Source organism: Protopterus annectens, chromosome 1.part2, assembly GCF_019279795.1.
Source record: "Protopterus annectens isolate FY-2018-M chromosome 1.part2, PAN1.0, whole genome shotgun sequence".
Taxonomy (NCBI): domain Eukaryota; kingdom Metazoa; phylum Chordata; order Ceratodontiformes; family Protopteridae; genus Protopterus; species Protopterus annectens.
In genome coordinates, this window is record NC_056727.1 from 935,135,471 (window position 1) to 935,163,464 (window position 27,994).

Here is a 27,994-nt window from a genome sequence, read left to right on the forward strand (position 1 = left end):
AAAGTCGCTGAACTGAAAACTCGCTTCCCATACCTGTCCATAGTCCTAGAATCCTTGTTAGGAGGATGGACAGAGGAAGATGCCTCGGACATTTCCTTCTACGTGGCTGCCGCTATCACCATAGCATCAACTGGGACTCCCTTAGTAACATAAGTCTTGTCCTGGGGGGCAGTGATATATTTATTCGGCCTCCGAGGGACTGGTTCCACTGAATCTAGAGTCTCCCATGCCCTTCGAGCTATTAGGTCTATTAACTCATCGAAGGGCGGGGTCACCCAGGAGGTAGAAGATTGAGCCCCAAACGCCTTCAGCAACACCAATTCGTCCTCAGTGGGTGTGAGAGTCTGCCAATCACCCCTCTGCTTCAAGATCTCCAGGATGTCAGCAAATGAGACATCCTCAGAGGGGGACCGTGGGGACCCCTCTGACTCATCCAAATCGGTGTCCAATGTCAATGATTCCTGTGGGGAATCAATGTGCCTCCTCTTGCACAATTTCTTCCTCGGGACTTCATCAGAGCGGGCATCTTTTGAAGCTACCGAGGAACAGAGGCCACCCTCTGGGGCTGGCTAAGGCATTGGGTCTCTACGCTTGGCAGGGATCGTGGGTACAGAAACAGAACATGGCCCTTTGGGGGAAGGAGAAGATGACTCTGATGAAGTAAATGTCTTTTCAGACAAGACCTTCCTCATAACGTCGAAGGCACCGGAGCCCCGGGCCGAGGACCCCACCGGATCCGAAGAGCATGGTAGTTTCCCTGAAACCAGGACCACAGGCTCCGACCCTGAGGACGGAGCTGAGCTAATCTGTGCCGAGGATCCGAGGGGAAGAGTTGGAACCAAAAGTTCAGTTCGACTCTCTGCCCCGGAACCGAGGAGAGACCATCGGCTCCGCGACTCCTCGATGGGTTCTGAGGGAGTGGAGGTCAGTGGTGCCGATCGCACTAAGGAAGGCTTTGGCACCAAGGGCTCAACAATCATCGGTTCCTCTTTTCCTGGCTCCGAGGACTCGATGGGTCTCGAAGGAGGATCTGCCGGAGAAACAGGGAGGGCTTCAAGTTTCGATACCAATTGGGATGAAACCGCAATGAGTATGGAAAGAGCCGTGTTCTCCATGAGCTTCTGTACCACTCGATCCACGTCAGTGTCAGATAGCGGCCTGGAAGAATGGGTCGAAGGGGCCGAAGATGCCACCGAACGAAGGATTGAGGATGAAGGCACCTCCGACACCGGCTCCAAGACCTGGGCCTTGATCAGAGACAATCGGTCGATGCTCGGCCCCGAGGTCTGTGGAGCTGGTGACCGAACCTTAGTAGAGGTGCTCGGAGCCGATGACCTGGGCTCAGATACCTTCGAAGACTTCGACCCCTTCGAAGACTTCGATGCCTGATCAGCCTTCTCCAAGGCTTCTTGAAAGTCTGGCTTTAGCAAGCCCCTTTTGATTAACTTCCTGTGCCTTCCTGTGAAAAAAAACAAGGTACAGTTCTTTTGATAATGCCCAAATAGAAAATCTTCTCCATCTTTAGTTGATTGCTTTTGAGACGAAGAAATTATGTGAACTACTGGAGAAGACAGCCTGGGTTCTCTGGCTATCATGAAAACTAGAGAAGCTATTCAGTTAACTTTATGACTTGTAGAGCCAGTAGAGGCATCCTGGATGAGTGACCCAGAAGATCCAGAATGGTATCCAGCACCCAGGGTGGGTGTAGAAAATGAGGACAAAGGCAAGTGAACCAAACTTGATGGGGTCAGAATGGGGCAATGAAGATCACCTTGGTCTTGCACATTGTGGCTTTCTGTATAAATTTTGTCATGAGAGGTACTGGTGGGAATGCATATAGGAGACCCAGGGGTTAAGTGTGGACTACATCATCTCTTGTTGACTGTGTCTGTGGATGGATGACGGCAAAGTAACTGCTGCACTTGTTCAGGTAGGAGACAGGTCACAGCAATGTTGGCCCAGTGGCTGCAAATCTCTGTTGCCACTGTCTTTTTGAGAGGCTACTCATAAGATAATAGGATAGACATACTCAACCCATCTGCTAGTACATTTGTCATCCCAGGAATGTGCGTTGCTACTAGATAACAATGGAAAGACTTTTTCTATTGTCAGACTTGCATGGTTTCCCAGCAAAGTGGATACAGTTGCATTCTTCCTTGTTTGTTGATATACAATACCACTGATATATTGTCCATTTGGATGGAAATCACACCCGTGGATAGGTAATCCTAGGAAAGCCTGTAATGCTAGCAGGACTTTTCTAATCTCCAAGAAACTGATATGAAGTTTGGCCTTCACAGTTGATCCTTGAACTGTCTTCTCCTTGAAATGCCCCCTGCACCCTAGAAAGGAAGTGTTCTTGGTTACCGTGGCTTGAGGGAGGTCAGTGGACAGAAGTGCCTCCCTTCTACAACTGTCAGAAAGGTTATCCACCATGTTATATGGTTTCTCCATACTTGAATGAGACAGAGTCTGACATGTAGGGGATGAAAAACTCTGTGACCACTGGACCAAAAAAGTCCACTGTAACACTCTCATGTGGTATCTTGTTAGTGTTAGCAAAGTGATGGTAGAGGCCATCAGACCTAATACTTGAATAATCAGTCATGCTTGTGGACAGGGATGCTAAAGTACTTAAAAAGCCTTAATGATAGTACTCTTGCAGTGGGACGTTTGGCAGTTTGCTGAACTGTATTGATCTGGCATCCTATGAATTATTTTTCTTGAGTAGGGTCAGTTTGTTATTCACAATTGATAGTTATCTCTAAATGATCTGCAAGATGGAGTAGAAAAGCTTGGTGTTGTAATGGTGGATCTCTGGAGGTATAACTTAGGTGTCAATTGTCTACATATGGGAAGACTTGGAACCCCTGCAGTCACAGGTGAGCTGCTACCACTGCCATAATCTTGGTGAACACCCAGGAAACTATGTTGAAACTGAATGGCAGTGCTCTGAACTGGTAATGATTGGCTCCCAGGTGGAAATGGAGAATTCTCCTGGATTGCCTTTGAATCTTTATATAGTAGTAGGCATCTTGGAGATTTATAGAGCACATCCAATTGTTCTTCCTCAACAGAGGTATCATGACCATTCAGAATTTCATCTGTTTGACAAAATGACTGAGGTGGTTTAGGTCCAATATTGACTTGAGGTCCCCTGTCTTCTTTGCAGCTAAAAAAAAAGAACCTGGACTATACTCCAGATTCTAAATGGTCTGGGGGACTTGTTGGATGACTCTTTCTTCTGGCAACTTTGAAACTTCTGTCACTGCAGTTTCCAACTGATTGGGTAGAGTATCAGGAATCGTTAATCTTTTCTTTGGTGGATACAGAAAGTGTATAGTATAACTTCTGGTGATTATCCTTACCAGACATGAATCAGAAGTAATGATTTTACGGGTCCAATGTCCCCCAACTGCCTCCAGAGTGCAGCAGTCAGATAACCCCTCAGGGACAATGGTAGGGTTTCTCAGTGAAGGTACTATGGAAATCCTGATTCGGTGGTCTGCCTCCACCTCTGGGGCAATGACCATTCAGGTTGCCTCCCCCTCTGCTTTGGGGGGTTTATCCCCTGGAGTGTCATGCAGAAAACCCTGTCATTTCCTGAACAACATTTTCTTACCTCAACTTTTGATTCCTTGAATAGGATCTTTGTAGAGTTGAAAAATAGATTCCTATGGTGAACAGGGTCTTACCTACTTGCTCACTCCTGGTAAGCATCTCTTTAACCTTGGGTCCAAAAAGTGTGGAACCATCGAAAGGGGCATTAATAAAGGATGCCTTGAAGCTTTCCATGAAATCATATAGCCACATCCAGACATGGTGACACATGGTAATACCAGTACCAGCTTCTTTTGTTGTGCCATCTGCTGCACTGGATAACAGGCCATGGCTACATTAGATGTGTATTTGTAAGGTTGACATTTGGGTGTCCACTGTTTTTTTGGACATCAGAGGGTAAGTTACCTAAAAAAGACTTGGACATCTCATTGATCAAGTCCTTCTGGAAATGTGTCATGTGGGCAGGGTAATTCAGCACCCTGAGAGCAAAGATCATTGAAGCATAAGTCCGTTTCTCTAATCTGTTCAAAGCCCTTAACTTTCTGTTGGGGGATGGACAGAAGAACTCTCTTCAGAAAGTTCTTTCTTAGTGGCTGCTGCTACTACCATGGCATCTACTGGGGAACTTTTGATCAGTGCTTTCTATCTTTTGGGGCTGCCAAAATTCTGTCTTTTTTAGGAACTGGTTCTGTAATATCAGGGTCCTTCCATGCCCTCTGTGCTAGTGCAACTGGAGGGGGAGCTACCAAAGATGCAGATGATCCAGACCCAAAAGCTTCAATGAATACAGACTAATCCAGAGAAGAAGTTTTGGTGGACCATCCCCGCTTATGCTTCATCAATTCCAGGATGTTCCAAAATGTGACTTCTTCCAGTGGGGATTTGGGCGTTCTTTTCTCTCATCCTAATCCTTGCCCTCAGTGACAGACTCAGGAGAAGAATCTATGTGCTTCCATTTGTATGAGTGACCAGCTGCCTTAAAACCTATGTGTTCTGACTGTCCCTATCAACCCAAATGAAAGGCATGAGGAGCAGTTTCCACTTGGTGTTGGGAAGGATCTAAACTCAGTGCACACACCAGCCTTCCTGGACCAGCGAAGACCCTTTCCACTGCCTCGAAAGCCAGCACCGCAACTGAAGCCGAGGAAGCACTTCCTCTGTCAACTGACTCAGGAAGCCTCACAGCTCCAATGGAGATCAGATCTGTGGAGGACTTTGAACCTGAGGTATTAAACACTGAGACAAAGAGGGATAGAAATGGCTCTGAAAACCTCTGGAATGAGTCTCCCACCAGTGCTCTAACACAAGCACTTCGGCTCCAGGACTCGTCCCAATCTGATAACATTAGAATTGAGACAGTAAGAGATGTGGCTGAAGATGAAGAACCTTGGACTGTCAGATCCAACAGAGGTATGCTGGAAGAATTAGAACCCATGGAAACCAGATCTAAATACTAGATCGATACCCGAGACTTGGCTCGGGGATGGTACCAGATGGGCTCGCGGTTGCATTTGTGTCCGCAAAACTTTTTTCATCATTTGGTCAACATCCATTTCAGTAAGACTTCTGGTGAATCATTCCAATCTCAATGATAAAGCTATCGATGAGAGTCTAGAAGGTTTTTTATTTTGTAGGATCCGTGAATGAACTTGAGGGCTCACCGGTTACAAGAAAAAGTGGCTCAAGGGGAGAGTCTGGACCCGACTGACAGGTGAATATGACTGCCTCAAAGTTTTAGATATTGGACTCAGTAAACAGGACAAATCCAGTGACCTTTTCCTTGACTTGTCAAACCTCTTATTTTCTGATTTCCTATCTTCAGTCCTTTTCTCTAAAGACTTCTCTCTGTGTTTTACTTTCGACTTGTCTTTTTCTTTCTCCTTCTTCTTCTCAGTACTGGGAGAAACAGATGGAGGTTTTGCTTCCGAAAACATAGTGGATGTAGAAGGCCCTGTCTGTGGGGGAAGCAAACTCTTAAATAATTATTTTTCCCTCCTAAACTGTATAGCTCCTGTACCAAATGCAGCATAAATATCACAAGTTGCCTGAAGATGAGTGGCACCTAAGCAATAAACACACAAGGAAAGGCGATCTTGAGAAGGGATCTTATGTCCACAGGCTGAACACTTGTCTGACATCAGAAAAATATATCAACACTATTTGAAAAAACTTTATATATATATATATATATATATATATATATATATATATATATATATATATATACACACACACACACACACACACACACACACACGCACACACACACACTCACACACACACACACACACACACACACACACACACACACACACACACACACACACACACACACACACACACACACACACACACACACACACACACACACACACACACACACACACACACACACACACACACACACACATTTAGGTCCCTATCACTTGACTGAGTTTTCGGAAACTAGAAATTCATATAGTCAAGACCATATGATCAAGTTTTTGAAAACTCAAAGCTTTTGAATGGATATCACATTACAATGTGGATTGGGAATTTACCATTTTCCTTACTTTAGTGTGTCTCAGAATTGTTATATAATTTGCAGGGGGTGTGGGGTGCAGGGGGCTTGCCTCCCTGCAAAAATGAAAAAAAAAAGTTAGATTTTATTTTTGTGGGTTTTTTTGATGTTCAAGTTTTCTAAAACATATGGTCTCAGCCTTATGAATTTCGAGTTTCTGAAAACTTGATCATCTTGCATAGACCCATATATGTGTATATATATATATATATATATATATATATATATATATATATATATATATATATACACACACACACACATATGGTTCCACTTTATAATCTCTAATTTCAGTATCTCGAGACCATAAAGTGAAATTTTTAAAATCCCGAAATTTCATAAGCACGAATCTGGAAATGTCAAATTCACATTTATGGTGTTCCAGTATTTGACGCTGGATGTAGTGTGTGCAGGATGTATCGTGTAGTGTGTGGATTTAGCTGGTATGCAAGGTAAGTGGGTATTTTGTTGGGTTTTAGGTATGTTGAGTGTATGTGAGTGTGTTTGGAAGTTTTATGTATGGGTTAGGGTAGGCAGGCAGGTAAAAGTATGAATGTTTAAGTGTTGAAGGTGGTGGTGTTCATATATTTCTGATATGTGTGTGTGCGAGGGTACTGTAGAGTGTGTAGTGGTGAGTCTGCTGTCTTTTTCTGCTTGGTGTGATCTTGGATTAGCATAGATAAGTAGGGAGGTGTGGGGGGTGCAGGTGGCTTGCCCCCCTACTTATATATAGTGTAGGTTTGTTGGTTTGTGTTTTTGTGTTTGTGTGTGTTTTGTTTGTTGGTTTGTTGTAGTGTGGGTTGTATGATGTATGTGTTGTGTGGTGTATGGTGTGTTTATGTTTGTGATTTTCTGTTTCGTGGTTTTGGGGTTTCGGGATTTGGAATGTTTGACTTTATGGTCTCGGGATACTGAAATTTGAGATTTTAGTATTTCGAGATTATAAAGTGGAACTATATATATATATATATATATATATATATATATATATATATATATATATATATATATATATATATTTTTTTTTTTATACACACACACACACCAAAGAAATCAAGTGAATGTCGCCAAAAATGGTGCACGGAGTTAAATACAAGGTTCCAAAAAAGAAATTCCAGCACTCAAAGTAATAAATCCAGTATCGGATGAAGTAAAAAGACCCAAAAATCACTTTAGAGGTACAAAAGTACTTTTAATGTTGGATGGAACAAACATTCAGGTAGCTCCATCATGCAGCCATTTGGCTCAACTAAAGAAAAACACAGACTGGTGACCGATTTCGCCCCCTGGCGTCGTCAGTGTGACATTACAAGTAAGCATCTCACCAGCCCATGCTTTATAGTGAGGAGATTTCAAATAATAACAATTACATTAAAAACATAATAATAATATGCAGAAATTCAAAAAAACAAATAAGTATATACATATATATGTATATAAAAAATCATATTCAAAAACACTTATGCGATCATAGCACTGCTTCATTTCTCTTTGTTGGCATCAATGCTATTAAAGGCAGTAGATTATCCGATTTAAGTAAACATGAAATTTTGGACAAAAAAGAAAGAATGTGGATGATTAAACTTGGGGCTATGTACAAACCTGGTCTATATGATCATTGGTAATTCAATTTCCCCTCCTTTTTTCTATGTTTTTCTATATTTTTTTATTTTTTTTATATTTATACTTATTATTTCTTCTATATTTATTTGTATTCATTTTCATTTATTTTTTCCTAACAGTTCTTTTAGTTTATATCTAACAATAGTTTTGGCATACTCATTATTGGGTATGTGTAGTTACACGAGATTATACTATATTTATATATATATATATTTATGGTATATAATATATAATTATACACTTTTGGTATCTATCTATGTATAGGTTTAATTTAATATTCTATAGTGTTTTTTCTATTTAAAAGCATGACAATATGTTGAATATGATTTTTTATATACATATATATGTATAAAATTATTTGTTTTTTTGAATTTCTGTATATTATTATTGTTTTAATGTAATTGTTATTATTTGAAATCTCCTCACTATAAAGCATGGGCTGGTGTGATGCTTACTTGTAATTTCACACTGACGACGCCAGGGGGCGGAATTGGTCACCGATCTGTGTTTTTCTTTAGTTGAGCTGAATGGCTGCATGATGGAGCTACCTGAATGTTTGTTCCATCCAACATTTAAAGTACTTCCTTTTGTACCTCTAAAGTGCTTTCTGGGTCTTTTTACTTCATCCGATACTGGATTTATTACTTAGAGTGCTGGAATTTCTTTCTTGGAACCTTATATATATATATATATATATATATATATATATAGATATATATATAAGCCCAACTACAATCTAAACAACTTCTAACAGAAGAAAAATCTGTCCTATTGAATATCCTACTAGAAAAACCACACACACACACACACACACACACACACACACACACACGCACACACACACACACACACACATCACACACAGATATTATCAACCTGTACTATTAAGAAATATTAAAAGTATCTAAAAAGATCATACTATAGTATAGAATTAAGCTTAACACTAGTTATAATCTACCTAAAGCTAGCCTAACACTATCCTATATTATAAACACACTACACTATAAATAAAGAGAGGAGTCAAGAAGGAAATCCGATTGGATTTGATAACCCAAACACTGAATCGGATGAAAATAGACAACATCAGATAATATGTTCCATCTCCTGTGAAGAAAATGAGGAAGAAGAGTGGAGGTGTTACCTATGCTGGTATAAGAACAAATTGGTATTGGTGGATAAAAATTGTATAAACTAGGACAATTAATTACATTTTATCACATATCAAAACAAGAAAGAGGATAGAGGGTCCAAATGAATGTTATGGATGAAAATGTTGGTAGAGAAATAATTTCCATGTCCAGTTAGAACAGATAAAGAAGATGAAAAGTCTTACATAACCTGCTATCTACTCAAGTAATAGTATAGGACAAAACTTACATAAGCTAGTATAAAAATAAGTTCTATACTTTGTTAGAACAGAAAATGGGAGGAAGTTGAGTGCTAATTTTAGTCGAAAAAAATTACAAAAAGTTATATATCACGGTAAAGTGGTAGTCACAGTGGAAAACTTGTGCAAACTGAAAGAAAACATTAAGTCCTAGCACCTATAGGATTAGTGCAGACGGGGGTTGAGTTGCAGGTATACACAACAGGTAGAGTTGCTTTTAAGGGTGGATGGAAAAATTAAGTTAAGGAAAGATGTAGGCCTTAGTCAAAAAGTTTGACTCCAAGAGAAGACCTAGACACATATGGAGTAAAGTTGACTGACTTTATACTCCATGTTGAGAAAATAACTGACAGCCTTAAGTCAATGCTGAAAGCTTTATCCCAAAATCCACATTCTCAAAATCTGGGTTAATATGGTTGACTCTAGGTACGCTGCCAAATCCTGATGACATGAAAAGTCACAAAGCAGCACTAGAATAAACAAACTGTCAAGGTCAAAGCTGAATGAACCCTTATGATTGAGAGGAAGAGAAAACTGAGGGGGAGGCTGACCTTAAAATTAGGTCAATCTCATGGGGAAGATACAGTCAAGGTCAATTTTGACTGGACTTTGAGCTATGGGTTGAGAAATATTGACCCCTTGGAGAACCTGTTAGTTAGATGTTTGATGATGGAATTTAAGTCAAAGTTAAAGGGGCTGTCAAGCCAAAAATGAAGGTTGACCGTAAGGTACTGGCCTCTAAGACCAAGGTAAAGTGAGCAGATGTTATATCTGCCTCAAGATCAATTGATATATGGCTAGAACTGACACCAGAGCTTGCACAGGACTAGTGAGAAGAGCCAGAAAGATAAGCCCTCAAATTCAGTTCAGACAAATTCAATTTAATTTGAATGTGAACTTAACATCTTATGCATAACATCATAAACATACATCAAAATTCACAAAGAAAGATAACATATATGAGAAAAATTCTTTGACTAAAGGCTCCTGGTTCTAACTTTCATCAGACTGCTTAATACTGAGAAAAAGTAATGACTGTACACAAAGAGATGGAAAAAGGCACATTGGTTATTAGAAACATTGTTATATACAGAAAGAAAACTGCAGATGTCAAGGGGAGGGGAAGGATTTGAAACAATATGAAGCAGAAAAGTTAAAAAGAAATATGAATACTACAGATTCTGACACTGGAGGCAAGCAGAAAGAGACACTAGAAGATTTCAACAAGAATCATATAAACACATACTAAAAAGACACTAAAAACAGAAAAGGTAACTTGAGGCCATTTATAGCTTGTCACTGCACTATGCATGTGGTAAAAATCTGGTAGAGTTCCTTCCACACATAGCATTGTGGGTAGAAGGGGAGGAACCAGGTAGCCAGGGAAAGTTTTAGAAGCCAGATGTGCAAGTCCTGCCAAACTTGGTCCTGAAAGTGATGAAGATGTAACTTCTAATCCTATATTTTTATGAAGGGAAATGTGGTGGATCACTAAAACAAACCGACTCATCATATTGTTTGTATACCCTGAAGTCCCTGTTAGCAGCATTATCATCCTCAGCCAGTTATCCTGCTATGAAGTTCATATGCATCAGTCATAGGCTCATAGGATCATAGGAAGTTACTAGCCTAATGACCCTAGGGCCCTTATAAGCCTAGCCAAGTTTTATTCTTATTTCCACAATCAGCACCTATCACCCCTGTCCAAGAGGGACATAGGTGGAACTGCTGGGATGAACTTATGGTTACCCATCCAATCGTCCAGATTGCATTTGAAGAGGGCAACTGACGTGCTCAACTTGGCATGAAGTGGGAGTCTGTTCCAAAGGTGTGGTAACCTTTGGGAGACAAATCTGTCCCTCCAGTAGGTTATATTAATGTCACATATCAGGTTAAGGCCATTAGAGCAAGTAAACCATGTACCATTTGACTTACAGATATACATTTCTAATAAAGCAGGCTCAAAGACTGTCTTATATGCAAGGTGGAGATCCCCTCTGAGCAGTCTGTATGAAACAGAATAAAGTGACAGTGATCTCAGGTGGTCCTCATAGGACAAATGCTGAAGACCTTGAATTTTCTTTGGGAGGAACCTTTGTGGTCTCTCCAGTTGCTGCAGGTGCTTGGAAAGGTACATACCAAAAGGGGAATTGTACTCAGTTATTGAGCTGATGAGGGAAGAGTACAGGGAGGTTATAACTTCTTTTTTTCTGGAGACAATGACTTTATGTATGAGATAAGCAATATAAAACACCCTTTTTACCACTGTGGAGACATGGTGATTAAAGGTAAGGTTGCTGTCAACCTGTGTGCTCAGGTCTCTCACTAGTGAATGTGTACTTAGGGTGTTGGTATTGATGAGGTAGTTAGCAGGAACATCACTCTTACCAAAAGGGATGATGGTAATACATTTTTTTTGCATTGACTTTAAGGCCATGGTATAGTATGCACCTATTTATTTACCTGTTATGTTAACTGGGTTGCCCAAATGGGTGGGGGCTCATTTTCATTGGCAGCTTGGGAGCACTATATCTTTAATTGACTTGTTCATACAGGAAGCAAATGGAGAATGAGGGCCTCAAATGCAGCACTACAGTTTGATGTTTATTAGCAACTCATAACCTTAATTCATGACAACCCCTGAGTCAGTCTGCTTTACATGGCAGTGGGAAAATTTGTGGTACCTTCCAATCATACTAGTTGATCAAATTGGGATGTAAATCCCCTTAAACTGCTAAGCTGAAGTTAATCTTCTTCTTATCTTCCTGTCTGCTTAGCACACAGTGCACCCTTTATTCCATTCTTCTTTTAAAAAGTGATCATCTTAGTTTTCTAGTATATAGACCCTTCCTTCTAATCCACTTCATTGACATTCATTATTAAACCCTATTTCACCAGACACTAAATGCCATGAAGTCATAGTTTACCTTGCCATTTTCTGCCAGCCTCATAACACTAGGAACACCGAGGCAATGCAAGGACTGATTTATGCTCACTGAAAACTGCTTGATTCTTCCTATAGACAATTTCATATCTGAAACTTTCAAGTATCTACTAACTTTTGTGGCCAACCTCTCTTCAAAGACTGTAGACTATAACAGAATTTTGTTAGTTCTGACACCCAATGCATCAACCATGTCCTAGACAAGCAAATAAGCCTTCTTATGCAGAGTCCATGCCTAAACTGCAAAGGCCTCCTAGATGAAGATTTGGTGTACACGACACTCAGAGTCACACTATAGGCAAACAATATAGACAGACAGTTCAGAATACATAACTACACAAAAGGGTCACTTAGCTGGCAGACCTAAGCCCTCAGGGCAACAAGGCCAAAACAGTATATCAGGCAGCATCTCAGTCATAGGTGACAGATGTACCAGTCACCAGGCTGAACAAAGACAGAATGACAGTTAACTGCCTCTCAGGTGCCAGGATCACCAGGATGAACAAAGATAGAATGACAGTTAGCTGTCTCTCAGGTGCCAGGGTCAGAAGTGTCACTAGGGCCCTTGAGTCCTTTCATCCTAAGTATACATATGACATGGGCATGGCACATGTACGAGTGAATGACTTGAGACATAACTTCCTTGGATCATAAGATGAAGGACATAATAAGAGTTCTCAGAATATGATTTTGACATTGATATTGAGCAGTATCCTGCCATTGCCAAGAATGATGCCACAATACAAACACAGATAACGTACTCCAATTATTGGCTTAGCTACTGGTGCCATTCTAAGGGGACCCAATCAATAACCTGGGAGTTGAGGAAGGACAGCCCTGGCTGCTTTGCTAGAGATGGCTTGCACCTCTTTCTTCATGGCTTTTTTATATTGACCCGGGCCTTTTCCTCCCCCAAAGTACCTTTTTAGGCAATGTCACTCTCCACAAATTACCTGCATAGCTAATCAAAATCAAAATTATATAAAGGTAGCACTGCTTAATGCTTGAAGCCTAAATAAGAAGTTATACTCCCTATAGGCATTCTAAACTCTTGAAAATATAGATTCTTGTACAGACCTAGTACAGGAGATGACAGTGTTATTGGAGGGGGCGTTTCTATATTCCAAAGAAACCATCTCACCTCCAGACTCTTAAGCCAGACAATGACCTTGAACTTCTCCATATTCTTTTCATGGAAAATAGAACTCTATATCATATAATGGCCAAATACCAAAACAAACTGCCATCCCTCCCAGTTGAGCTAAACACTATTCTATTAGGAGACCTCAACTATCCCTCCCATTAACTGGGAAACCTACAACATCTCAAACAAATATGGAGAAATGATTTTCTTAGAGACAGGCTGACCCTTCTTTGCCTCTGCGTAGGAAATAAAAAGCCTTTCAGCATTCCTGAAGGGTTTTGTTCTGTCAATGTAATACTTGAGCTGCCAGTGCACATCCAAAGTATGATGTATCCTCTTTCCCTTATTCTTAGGTTCTGGGAAGAACACATTAATGTTGATAGCTTGAATAAGAGTAAATTCTGAGACCACTTTCAGGAAAAAAGAGGGATTAGTGTGTAACACAACCTATCCCTGTGGAGAATAAGGTAAGGTTTATCCATCATGAGTGCTTGTAGCTCAGAAACTTGCTTTGCAGATATTGGAGGAATAAGCAAAACAGTTTTTCACAGTAACAGCTTCAGATCAGCCAGAGTGGCAGGTTCAAAGGGTGGTAAGGCCAAGTCTTCCAAGAAGGCACAGTTGAGATCCCGCAAAGGAGGAATTTGCTTGCAAGGGGGTTGCATATGCAATACTCCATTCATGAACTATTTTACCAAAACAGAAGAAAAAAGAGGAGGATCCATTGGCAGACAAGCAGAAATGTCTGCTAAATGCACCTTAATGGGCACATATGACAATCTATCCTGAAGTAGCTTACACAGATATATCAAGACCAGATGGGTGTTAACCTCAATGGAGTGGACCCTCTGTTCCCATTTAGGCACCACTTAAAAAACGTAGTAGCAGGTTGTCTGGCCTCCTTTAATACCTGCTGTACATTCCATTAGAACAAGTATCTAAACAGAGTCAAGACTGAATCATCCAGGTTATCAATTGTAGTTGTTCCAAACTGGGATACCCAAGTTGTCCCTGAGTCTATGTGAGCAAATTCAAAATGTGAGGAAGTATATACTAATTACCCTTGGCCATTACCATTAGAAGTGAAAGCCAAGATTGATTGCCTAGGCCAGTAGGAGGTTAATCCAATGATCTGTGTAATTTCTTTCTGAAATTTTGGAAATACCTTGTGAATTAGTAGAAAGGGTTAAAACATATACAAAAAATTGCCAGCTAAGGGAATGAGAATGTGTCTGTCCTCCAAGCATGGCTGCAAGGATGTCTGGAACAAAATTTCTCCAGCTTTCCATTTTGAAAGGAGGTAAACAGATCTATTTTAGGTGCTCTTCACATTTGGACTAAATCCTGGAACACCACAGCCTTGAGCTGCCACTTGTGCGGGTCTGCCCAGTAACTGCTTAGTCTGTCTGCTACAATGTTTTACTCTGATGGGATATGATGCCCGAAGAGTCAGAGAATGCTGTAAAACCAGCTTCCAGGTCATCATCGCCAACTAGCACATAGGATATGACCTTGTACCCTGTTGCCAGTTAAGGTACTACATCCCATGGTTTTGTCCGCAACTACAAGAAGATAACCTAGAGTCCACAGGTGGTGAAGGATTTTCAGGGATCACTGCCAACATTTCTTCAATACTGATGTGCTTCCAAACATCCTTGGGCTACCAAATGGTTTGCACTTATACTTCCATAAACACAGCTCCCCAAACAAAGTCTGATGAATCTGTATGGGCAGATTGCACCAGAACAGGTGGGAAGATGTGAAGACCTGGGTTGATACTCATTGTAACTCTTATCTGAAGAAGGGTAGCACTGGCAACTAGGATTCCAGGAAATGCAGGTGCTGGGTCCAACAATTTAGTACATACCACTGAATTTTCCTCATGTGCAGATGGGACAGTGCTATCATGAGAATCATGGATGCCATCAGTCCTACAATTTTATCATAATCTCTTGCTGAGGAGATGGAGGAAATAAAAAAACCCAAACAAGTTTCTTATCTCAACTCAGCAGCTGAAGAGATCCAGAGTAAGGAACAGTCTTCCATGAAATCCTTCTCTTACAATAGTACTAGAAGACTGAGATAGCCCTGTCTATGGCTTTATAATGCACTCTATGTACTGCCAGGTGATTGGTCCATCACACCTAAGACAGGCAGTGGGAGGGACTCTGAGCTTTAGAAGCCTACCAAAAGGAGTGTAGCAGAGCACTACTACTCGTATGCCAGTAAGGCAGTGTGTCTGTTGAACATCAACAAAGAATTCAGAAATAAAATCAAATCCTCCAAAAGTAATGGCTTCCTCAGCTTTGTCAGAAACTTAATGAGGCTAAGACAAAGCAATTACATTAATTATAATTTCCAGATGATGTGACAAATATGTAGAAAACACATTCAACGCTTTGAGGAATGAGGCAAATCAATAATAGGTATGATCAAATACTGTTGACTGTGAAAGTACAGTTGTTAATTTGAAATTACCATAACAGTGGATGTTTGAATGAAATCTGTTGAAATAGCTTTAGTAATATGGATTATATCTGGTCAAGGATATAACTTCTGTTCAGCTTCCACAGTTTCAGAGCACCTAACGAGCCTAAACTGTCAAGCAGCTTGAGGTGAAAAAATGACTGAAAGACAAATTTGGTTGCCAAGCCCTTCAAAGGTTTACTGCCAGCAGAGAGATGGAGGCAGAGCCCTGAAAGGGCAATTTTAGGAATAGCAAAAAATAAATGTCCACATTCTGGCATAAAAAAATACTAAGAAAACAAGGGGGGTGAAGGGGGGGAGTGGCTATTGCAGCAGTGATCATTCAAACATCTACTGTTATGTTAAGTTCGACTTATTCAGCTGTGCTATGTTCCTCATGCTATGTTCCTCATATTGATCACTGCTGCAGTACCCTTAGCTATATGGGCAGATTACCATAGCTAACTATAGTTGGGAGGAGGAACGAGAGTTCAAGAGCTCATGGAGAATGGTCCTAGCAAAGCCTGATCTAGACATAGAGAAGGAATCAAGCTTATAGTGCTTTGTGAAAGCAGCTTTTAAAATACATCTATAATCCAACCCTTTCCAAAAAGCTGTAGATGAAGCCAAGGCCCTGGTAGAGTGGGCTTTGATCCTGCCTGTAATAGATCTGCCATGGTGAGGTAAGGTAATAGCCTTAAATAACCACTCGGAAATAGTCTGTTTTTACACAGGTTTCCCCTTCTTACTTTCACAAGAAATGAACAATTGATCTGAAGATCTGAAAGATTTAATTCTGTCAAGATAGCACCTGGGTTGTCTGTGGAAATCCAACGTATGGAGTATCATTTCTCCCTCATTTTTATGTTCAGGAAAAAAAAACTGGGAGATGAACAGTTCAGTTTAAAATAAACTTGGATACCCCTTTAGACATAGAAGAAGGATTAGTTCTCAAAGAAACCCTGTCCCTATGGAAAATGAGGTAGGGTTGACTCCCTACAAGAGCCTGCAACTCAGATACCCTTCTTGCAGAGGTCAGAGCAATCAGTAGGTTCACAGGTTCATAGGTTGGTACTAGGCTATCGGCCCATACAAGCCTAGCCATAACAATTCTCTGGCTATTTCTTCCCACAATATTTACTTCCCTGGACCCCTGTCTAGCAGGGCGACTGACGTGATCCCTGGGGTAAATTTCCTATCTCCCATCCAGTTATCAAGATTTCTTTTGAAGAGGGCCAAGGAGGCGCTCTGCTTTGACATGTATGGGCAGTCTATTCCAGAGTATGGGGAGTCTCTGGGTCAGGAACCTATTCCTCCATCATGTTTTGTTCATTGTGATGACAAGGTTTAGGTCCCTGGAGGATGTGGCTCTGATGGATTGGGATTTCTTTAAGTGTAGCATGTCCAACAGCTCTGGATTTGACATGGCTTTGTATGTTAAGCAGAGATCACCTCTGAGTAGACAATGTGACAGAGTATAGCTGGAGTTTTTTTTTAGTTGGTCAGAATAGTGCATCTGCTTTAGGCCTGTGATTCTTTTAGTAAGGTGTTTTTGCGGCCTTTCCAGTTGTTGCAGAAGTCTTGTGAGGAACATATCAGACAGGCCATTGTACTCTATGATGGGTCTAATGAGGGATGAGTACAGTGGGACAATGACTTCCTTTTTCCTGGATGAAAAGCCCTTAGTGATGAGGTGTGCCACATAGAAGGATTTCCTGACTATTTTGATGATGTGGTTATCGAAGGTGAGACCACTGTCCACCTGTATTCCTAAGTCTCTTATCACACTTTTGGTGTTTAGTGCACTGCCACCTATGTGGTAATTCATGGGTACATGTTTTTTTCCCAAAGGGGATAACTATACACTTCCTAGAACTGAGCTTGAGCCCATGGCTCTGGCACCAAGCATCTGTTTCTGTAAGGCCCTTTTATAGAATATAAACATAATTTGGGGATTCAATAATGGCTCCCAGTTTGCAGTCATCTGGGAACTTTGTTAGCCAGAGTTCCTTAGTGCTGGCCTGTACTTCAGAGAAATAGATGCCAAACAACAGCAGTCCCAGGACTAAACCCTGAGGTACTCCACTTGTCACTTGTCTGGAGCTGGACTTGTAGTCGGCTACGTTTACAGTGTGGGTTCTGTCAGTAAGCCAGTTGGCAACCCATTGAGTGATGTAGGGATTTATGCCCAGCTTAGTACGTTTATCTATGATTCCAGAGTGGGGAATGGTGTCGAAGGCCTTGGCGAGATCCATATAGGCTGTGTGGAATGCCTTACCCTTGTCCACAGCTCTGGAGACTGATTCGAAGAAGTCAATCAGGTTCAGGAGACACGATCGGCCCTTCACAAACTCAAACTGGGTGGGGTCCTGTGTTTGAAGGTTGCCAATGTCTTTGTTTATAAGTTCCATGATAATACGCTCCATGGCCTTGCAGATCAGGCTCATCAGACTGATGGGACTGTAGTTCTCAGGATGCAAGGTAGATCTCCCCCCTTGTGGAGTGGGATAACTATAGCTGTGCACCACTCAGTGTGCACAAAGCCTGAGGTGAGGCTATGATTAAACATGACACTTAGGTGAGGTGCCAGTTCATTTTGTAGTTCATGTAGTACACAGCCCGAGATGCTGTTTGGTCCTATGGATGCTGTATTCTTAGCTTTGGAGAGTGCGTTTTTTTACCTGTGTGGCCATGATTACCGGAATTTGGCAATCTTTTAGTACTAAGATGGGTCCTTTAGAGGGTGAGGGGGGTGAAGTTGGCACTGAATCGATCTGCCAGGGTATTGGCAATGTCCTTGGATCAGTATATTTAATGCCATTCTGTTGTAGCTCAGAGCAGATCTGAGCATTGCCATTTAGATTCTTGACATAGCTATAGAATGTCTTGTGGAATCTTTGGCAATTTTATTTTGGTAACCAACTTTGGAGGATTTTATGAGGGATCTCAGCTTCTTACTGAGGATGATAAGGGAGTTTTTTGCATCCTGGGATTTTCCTCTTTTCTGCAACAGTTTCTTCCTTCTGTTGTATAGTTTATTTATGACAGGGGACCACTAGATTTGCTTCCTTTTTTTGGAGGACAGCGTCTTGGTTCTATATGGGATGGCACGATTCATGCACAAGTGGATGTGCTCCTACAGTGCTTCAGTGTAGGATTTGGCAGTCGAACATTCAGTTCCCATCTGCATGGGTTTCATGAGGGTTGTCACTTCTGACTTGAGTAGCATGAAGTTGGCCTTTGAGAAGTTTTTTACGAATGTTTCCTTACTGGGGGGGTGGGGGTGGGATGTGGAGGTCAAAGGTGATTAGCTTATGGTCAGACCTAACCAACGAGGATATTGGAGCCCCTGGTGGGACTATGGATTAGGTGATCCAGGGCACTGGAATTTATGAATTCCAAGAACCGTAGGGCAAAGGTGTTGCTACACGAGTAGTTTTCCCAGTTAATGGCAGGGTAGTTGAAATCACCCACTATTAGGGTGTTTGGTTTTATCTTAATATTTTCTAGTATGTTTAGAAAGGTGTAGTGAGAATCTTGGGGCATGGTGGGAGTCTGTAGCAAGCTACAATTTGGATTGCAGTCTTACCTAGTGTTAGTTGTACCTGGAGAATTTCGGATGAATTGTGTTGGGCAACTAGCCTGGAGGTGTGAATATCCTTGGTGAATATGGACACTCCTCCACCTTTAATGTTTTGGTCCTGATTTGGTGGCCAAAAAGTGTGGTTAGAGTTGTAGCCTGGTATTGCAGGGGTGCTCTGTGGAGCCTTGAACCAGGTCTCAGTTACTGCATAGATATCGATGTTCTCCATTTTTAGGAGTGCCTCGAGAGAGTGCATTTTGAGGTTTAGACTTCTAGCATTGAGTAGCATTACCTTCAGATTTTGCATACTTGTATCTGTTATGGTGGTGAGTTTGTCCTTTGAATCTTGCCTAAAAGAGGCACTATAAGGGTGGCAAGAGCCTTAGTCAGCAACCTGAATCCCAGGGGCAACAGGTGCAGACCATCTCTGGCAAAGCATTGTGGTTTGTCGATCATGTTGCCCCAGGCAGACAGATACTGGATCCCATTTGAATGACACCAGAAGCTTAGTCAATTGTTGAAGTCAATCATTTTGTCCTTATACTATGGTATCATTCTGGGCGAAGGCAGGATGCTACAAAGGGCTAGGGTCATACCTGCCTGGGCCACATGATCTGAAAGCTCTTCCATGTCTCTTTTCATTTTTTCAGGGAGGTACGTCTCAAGTCATTCACTCCAACATGGACAATGACAGAGTCATATTTGTACTTGTTGTGGAGTGACGTGAGTGCATGCGTTATGTGGTGGATCCTGGCACCCAACAGGCAGCTGACTGTAATTTTCTCCTTGTTCAGCCTGGTGAGTGGGACATCAGTGTGCCTGACTATAGAATCATCTATGACTAAAGTGTTGGGTACGTCATCTTGCCTTAGGGGCTGTTGTTGGGTGGCACACTGGTGTTGTGAGCTATGTGATACTTTGGTTGTGATTGGTGTTTGTTTGCGTTTCAGCTTCGGAGGTCCTTGTTGCTTGGGCAGGTTAATGCTAAAGGCCTCCACATATGTGGGTTTAGTGTTGCTATGTGTGGGTGTTGGTGGAGAGGGTTTTGAAGGGCTATCTACAACCGTTTTCCTAGTTAAGAACCTCAAGTCAGCTAGATTAGCTGGTTCAAACAGAGCACATAACAATTTCTCTACCACAAAATCAAGATTCCATTGAGGGGCTACCAGTTTACTTGGAGGCCACTTATGCAGAACCCTTTTCAAGAACATTTTGACATGAGACTGCCTTGAAAGAGGAGGATCCATGGGAAACATGCTGAAATAGATGATAAATGAATCCTGATAATAAAATAAAAAAGTCTGTAGGATAGTAAATCACACAAATATTATAAAACCAGAAAACAACTAGCCCTGAATGGATTATGTTGTTGGCATTAACTAGAAAACCTTTTCCATTTGCTAATATATGATTTTCTACTGTCTGGCTTTCTTACCTCCATTAGTACCTGGTACACATCCCCTGTAAAAAGGTGCCTAAAAGGAATTATGACCCTATCGTACAGGCAGTCAGTTGCAATTTATTGATATCGAGGTGATCAAACACCCCTGTTCTTGTGTGAGTAGATCCATGTTGTGATGAAGCTTGTGGTAATTGCCCTTGACCTTTTCCTAAAGAGGGGAGAACCATGGCTGCCTGAGCCATAATGAAGTCACCGCAATCATATTGGAAGATTCCTTCAGAATCTTCAGAAGTTCCCTGGATATTAGTGGAAAGGGTGGAAATGCACATATAGGAACATTCGTGTCTATAGAAAAGAAAAGGAAAGGCATCTGTCTTCCAAGCCTTCTTGCATGGCATTCTGGAACTGACTTTTGTCAGTTGATTGTTAAGAGATTAGACAAAGATGTCTACTTGAGAAACTCCCCACAGATGGCTCACATTTTGGAAGACTTTGATCAGTTTCCATTTCTGAGGGTCTGTCCTGGTACTGCTTAGCTTGTCTGCCACACAATTTTGCTCTGACAGAATATAGGCTGCAGGTAGAGTGAGATTGTGATGTAAAGCTATATCCCAAACTACCATGTCTAGTCTGCAAAAAGGGATATGACATGGTTCCCCCTTGCTTGCTGATATACAACGTGACTGTAGTACTGTCTGTAACCACTTGAAGAGGTCCAGGGAATCAAAGATGGTTCAGAGAGTTGAGTGCCTTGGTCAGGGCCAGTATCTTCTTCATATTTATGCACTTGAATCTGTCCTTGGTATCTCACACCCCCTGCACTTTTTTCCTTTCTCAAATGGCTCGCCAATCATGTCCAAAATGTCTGTGGTAACTGACTGCTTTGCAGCAAGGAGTGGGAAGGAGAGACCTGAATTTAAGGATGTCTGTTGTCTCGACCAAAAAAATAATTTTTGACAAAACTCAGTACTGTGATCTGAAAAGATAAAGGGTGGTGATGCTTGGATCTAAGAGATTTTGGATACTACTGTATTTTCTCAAGTGGAGTCTTGTCAAGGGTATAATGAGAATCATAGATGCAATGAGATCTAAAATCCTGAGGTATTCCTTTGCATTGCAGAAGTTTAAGTGGAAAAAATAAAGATCTGTTTTTCTTGTGGAAGAAAAGCTCTTTGAACTAAGGTGTCTAGTTGACGTCCCAGGAATGCAATTCTGTGTCAGGGAGTCATGAAAGACTTTTGAATGTTCTCTTGGAATCCCAGGTTGTGCAAGAGATCTGTCACCAAAGACAGAAATTCCTGACATTTTGAAAAAGACTCTACAAAGATAAGCAAATCATTTAAATATGGAAAAATGTGGATACTCTGTAGTCTACAATGAACTATAACTGGAGCTAGACACTGTGAGCATTCTTGGTGCAGTGAATAATCCAGCTGGTAAGGCAGACAACTGACAATGTGATCCAGACACACAAAACCTTAATTAACACCTGAAGTCTGGATGAATATGTAAATTTATGATAAGCATCTTTTAAGTCTTGTTTTACCAGGAAATTTGAAAGAGGGAGGAAGAAAAGGTAACAGGTTGTGAAGAAACATCATTTTGAATTTGGGCACCATCACAAACAGGTTTAGGAAAGAAAGATCCAGTACTGGTCTTCAAGCATTTTCTTTCTTTGGCACTAGGAACATCCTTGAATAAAACCCATTTCCACCTATGAAAGACGACCTGGTTATTTGACTCATTGGGACAGCATGTAATGAAGAACAGGTGCAAACAAAAGAGATTAATCTGTAAGAAATGGAACAACTCCTTGTTGAGGAGGAATTTTCTCCCACTGCCATTTGTAACCCTGATGAGCGGTTTTCAGAACCCATTTGTCTGAAACAATCTGTTGCTAAAGAAAAATGGAAATTCAGACTTTCTGGAAGAGAAAAGGGGGTAAGGTGGGATGCGGTCACAGGATCTTTTGAACAGCCATTCAAACTTGGACTCTCCTTGGTTCTGAGAGGTTTGAGACTTCTTTTTGGAACCCTACTGTCACTTTTTAAATGTTTGTTTACCTGAATTCTGTTGAGACTGTTTATTCTGTTTTTGCCAAAAATAGATGAGGAGAAAGAAAATCCATTGGACAATTTGGAAAAGGAGGGCTGAAAAGTCTTAGACACTCCCTGGATGGGTAACTGGAAATTCACTCTGGGGATTCCACCTGTGTTCCTCTTGGACAAGGGCAATTAGGTGCTGATTTTAGTGTCTGCTTGAACCAGACACTCTTGGGAACATGGGCTGAACTTGACTAGGCTTGTAAGGGCTCTAGGGCCATTAGCCTATTAACCCCCTATGATCCTTTGATCCTATGGATCAGCTTGCCCTTTTAATTACACTTTTTGATCACCTCTGCAGCAGAGGGTGCAAGCAATGAATCTCTATGGAAAAATAAACACAATTTCTCCACAGAAAATATGTTATCTGTTAGTTTACACTATTTTTAAACTAACAGAAAAAAACAAGTGCTCCCTTTAAAAGTATGTTGTAGTCTGGAAACAGTCCATTAAATCACAATACTCCTAGCTTTAAAATAACTTTCCTGAAGAGAAAAGCAATAAAATGCCAGTAAATATAAGAAAATCTGAATTTTTTTTTCACCAATGGAACTTATCTCCCAAGCTAAGGAAAGCACAAGCTGGATGTAGATTCTAGAATGCCTCAAAGGAGCATCTTCTTTAGTGGCAGCAAAAAAGGCTTTGCTCCTAAACTTGTCTTTTAGCCAGCTCAGCTCAAGCTACTTAACAGTTTGGGCAATGAATGGTACCCTGAAGCTTTGGAAGCTGGCCGGCCGTTTGTTTTATCCTTGTCAGGATATAACCCATACAGATAAGGCTACTGCAGCAGTGATCAGTATGAAGAACATCAGCAGAGACAAAATTAACAATAATAAATATTGATTTGCTCAACAATGAGAATACTATATATATTGTAAAGCAAAGCAATGAAAATGGAGAGTTACGAAGTACTGATGTTTAACCATATACAATATTAAATACATTGTTTTCACTTCACAGGGTCAAGAGTGATAAGTAATCTTGAAAAGGTGAGTAGTTTTCTCTCATTACTTACCTTGAATCCTTTCTGCAGTATGGTGATAGGGAAGGAAGGATCTGGTTTTGAGCTGAGCCATAACCTAAACTCTGGATCAGTGTCAGCATTTATCTTCGCAAGTCTAAAACACAAGAATAATATAACACTTTAGAGCAATATTATTGCACAAAACACTTATTAAAGTTGTTCAATCTGACAAAATCCATTCACACATACTTTAGTTAGCTGTTCACTTAGAATGAATACACAGAATGACATTGATACTAACCTAACCTAAATATCCTTCTAGCCTGAACAGCTGAGTAAGTACTGGACATCAATGCAATCTAAATTAAAAGGGACTCCTATATGGATCTTTGTATACACTGGCTTTGAGGAGTACCTTGGCTATCAAAAAAAGCAAGAACACTTACAGGAAATTGATTGATTGGTGCAGAAAAAAATGCTTCATGAATAACAGACCCACAAATTAACAAACGCTTATCGATATGCCAATGAAAGAAAATGCATGGTATGTCAACTTGGTTTAAGCAGTGTAGTGACTCTGCTGTTACACCCACTCCAACCTTTCTTTTCTCTGTTCTAAGTAGCTATAAATCCTTTACATAGGTTATACTATGCCATTTCATCAGGCAGTACATTTCTCTACTATAAAAACATCTCTATGAAGTAGTATTCCTTCAAGTCTGTTAGGAACTCTATAAACCTTCTAGATGCTGCCTTTCTTTCATCTTTGTCTCTCATTCAATTCCTCTCCCCCACTTTCGACCATACAGTGAGGTTCTTCCAGATAATACCAATTTTCTCTTCTCTTCTTTGTCCTACTATACAAATCTCTAAGTCTTTAGTCATACTTCAACCCCTTCAGTCTGTATACTATTTTGGTTGCAATGCACTGCTTTCTTCTTACCATCCTAATGTATCTTCATTTGTATGCCTTTTAGAGCTGTACAAAGCATGCTACATGCAGTCTTGCCACTGCTCTGTTCTTTGGAAAGATAACCGCACCATCTTTTTTTTTTCAAAACAAGTTTATTGTTTTAACATATAAGAGAAATATCATAACAATTTTATACAAATAATTAAAAATAGGTATTATTATAATATTCAACAAAACAACTAAAGTATTTACAAAGACATCCACTACAATCAGATCAATTAATTAAACTAAAATACTGTGCTATTGAAATTAGAATTTTTTTAACAAATTTTGTAAATTATCCCATACAATAAAATGTGATGTTTTTCTAGTTGTTCTCATTCTAATTGTGCTTATTTCCATATGACACATTATATTCATAACATTTTTAAATTCATTGAACGAAGGAGGTGTATCTGAAATCCAATTTCTAGTTATTATTTTCCTAGCCACTGCTAGGATAGACCATAACAAGGGAAGCTTAATCTTTTTAACACATTGAGGTACAGGTGTGTTGAATAATATAAGAGACTTAGAAATAATGAAATTATCTGTAAAAGAGCCTGCAAAAATTCATTAATTGACTTCCAGTATTCTTTCAACTTCATACAGTCATAAAACATATGAGCCCAGTCAGCATTAATTTCTACATTACATCTCTTACATAGATTATCTTTATTATTAATTTTATTCATCATCAAAGGTGTATATAAAGATCTATGTAAAATTTCCATGTATAAAGTCTCCAGACAATGGAAGATGTAGTTCTATAAGCAGATTCCAATATATATTGTTTATCTTGTTGAGTTGGTGGGTCCCCATTAATAGAGGTGAAATAATTCCAGTATGAATCTACATTGTAAAAGTTTCTTGTCTGATAATTTTATGTATATATGAAAGTTTACCTTTATCAGAAACTTTATGCTGTAAATTTATTATCAAGTAATCAATCAGTTTTGGAATAGATTCTTTAACTGTTATAGCCATTAGATCTATTCTATCAATGAGATGTTGTCTAAAGATCTGAACCTCTAACCAGCAAGTTTCTCTTAGATCAAATTCTTGTTTTAAGAAATCTAGATTTTTAACTTTATTATCAGATATCAGCTGATACCAGTACTTTAGATTATTATCTATAGCTAAATGAGCTCCTTCAGAAGTAGATGACATAAGCATACCCTGAGTATAAATTATAGGAATACAATAAAATTCCATTCCCTATACTTAGGGTGCATGAATATAAAGTTATAACTAATAATAATATTTAATGGGTAACAGACCATATGTTTAGGTGTAATAGGTGAAGTACAAAATTCCTTTAGCAACCACAACATGGAGTTATTTATAATCATATTTTTATGTGTTAAGGAGATTTTCATGAAGTGCATACTAATTAGCTCCCAATAATCTTTCCATTTTACGACATATGTACGATCTAGTAATACAGTAATAACTTTTATAATAGAAGAGATAATATATAAATTAAAGTCTGGAAAAGAAATACCCCTTGAGACCAGCTATTAGTATGTTTCTTTAATGCAATCCTAGGTCTATTAGGTGCCCATAAGAAATTTAACATTAGTGTATTCAGTTTCTTGATAGTTATTTTTGTAGGTGAAAGTATTATTGATTGTATTAAGTATAAAATCTTGGGGAATATTATCATTTTAATAATTGTAAGTCTCTCCTCCATAGTAAAAACATATTATTCCAGGTATTAAAAGATTTTGTATATTAAGAAAACAGGTATTATAGTTATTATATATAATAGATTTAATATCTTTAGATAGTATTATACCTAAATAAGTTATCTGACCTGAGTTGGGTACATATTTAGTAAAATCACTAATGAGAGTATTTTTCGTGTATATATAGGTAGTATTTTAGTTTTTTCTTCATTGAATATTAAACCAGAAATACTTTTAAAATTCATCATTTTATCAAATAAAGACTGCATAGAAGAATTAGATCCTGCTGATGTAATTAGAACATCATCTGCAAAAGTTGAATTTTTGATGTTGTATTTTCTTCTATTTCAAAACCCTCTATGTCAGTACTGTTTCTAATCAAATTAGCCCAAGGCTCCATTACTAAAGTGAATAATAGTGGAGAAAGTGGACATCCTTGCTTTGTACCTTTAAGAATGGGTATTTTTTTGTGAAACATATGTTCCTACCTTAATATAAGCCAGTGTTCCTTTGTATAAATGCTCAATTAAATTTACAAATGCATCAGAGAATTTGTGCATTTCAGTAAGGTAAACAGATAGTCCCAACTTACTGAATCAAATGCTGAACCTATATCAAGACTAATAAGTGTTAAATCTTTCTTTTTCCTATTTGCAAAATCAATTAATGTTAAAGTTCTTCTTATATTATCAAAAGTATTTCTATTTACAATGAAGCCCGGCTGATCTATGTCTATAATGCCGATAATTGTCTTCAATCTATCAGCAAAAATACTCATAAACATTTTATAATCAACATTAAGTAATGAGATGGGTCGATATGAAGAACATCTAGTTGGATCTTTATTAGGTTTTAAAATTGGTGAAATAAATGTATATTGCCAAGATGGGGGTTATTAACTCAGTTTGGGCCAGAATAAAAACCTTATGTATTAATGAATATGTAGTTTTAGAAAGGATTTTATATATCTCTGGTATAATACCATCATTACCCGGTGCTTTGTTTGATTTAAGCTTATTTATTTGTGTAATAACTTCTGTATATGAAATACTCTTGTCCAATAGTTTAATCTGTTGTTTATTGCTTTTATTCATGTTTGTGGTTATAAACTCCTTTATTTTATCTTTAGGTTCCATGTTAATGTTGTTATGGTTAATCTTGTGAAAGTGATTTCTAAATTCATCCAGTATTTCTGGTATACTAGAAACATTCTTCTTTTTCCTTAGAGAAAAGATTTCTTTGATATGGTTTTGTTTATTCAATCTTTTGTTTTATTTTTAAGTCTATGTAAGTATTTGGGGCTTATTGAATAAGACAAAACTTGTATTCTCTAAAGTTATTTTAACTTTATGAGTTAAAATTTCTTGGTATTTCTCATTTAGTTTGTTTATTTCTTCAATAACTTTCTTGTCCATAATATTTTCTTTATTATTATGTTTATAAGAGTCTAGTTTACTTTGAATATCTAACAATTCCTTATCCCAAGATTTCCTTTTGTTATTATACCATCTGATACTTTGTCCATATAGATATGATTTTAAGGCATCCCAAACATAGACAATGGAGACTTCAGGAGTATTATTTATGTCTAGAAAATGTTGTACTTCTGAAAGTATAT

At 39.3% G+C, this 27,994-nt stretch overlaps 1 protein-coding gene across 1 annotated transcript in view; it reads right to left on the reverse strand.

Annotated features, from left to right (window-relative positions):
• The window catches only part of DNAH14 (dynein axonemal heavy chain 14), a 2,550,346-nt gene that overhangs the window by 657,690 nt on the left and 1,864,662 nt on the right, over positions 1–27,994 (reverse strand). Inside the window, 1 exon segment of the mRNA XM_044060213.1 lies at positions 23,788–23,890. Coding sequence (XP_043916148.1) covers positions 23,788–23,890 — 103 coding nt within the window.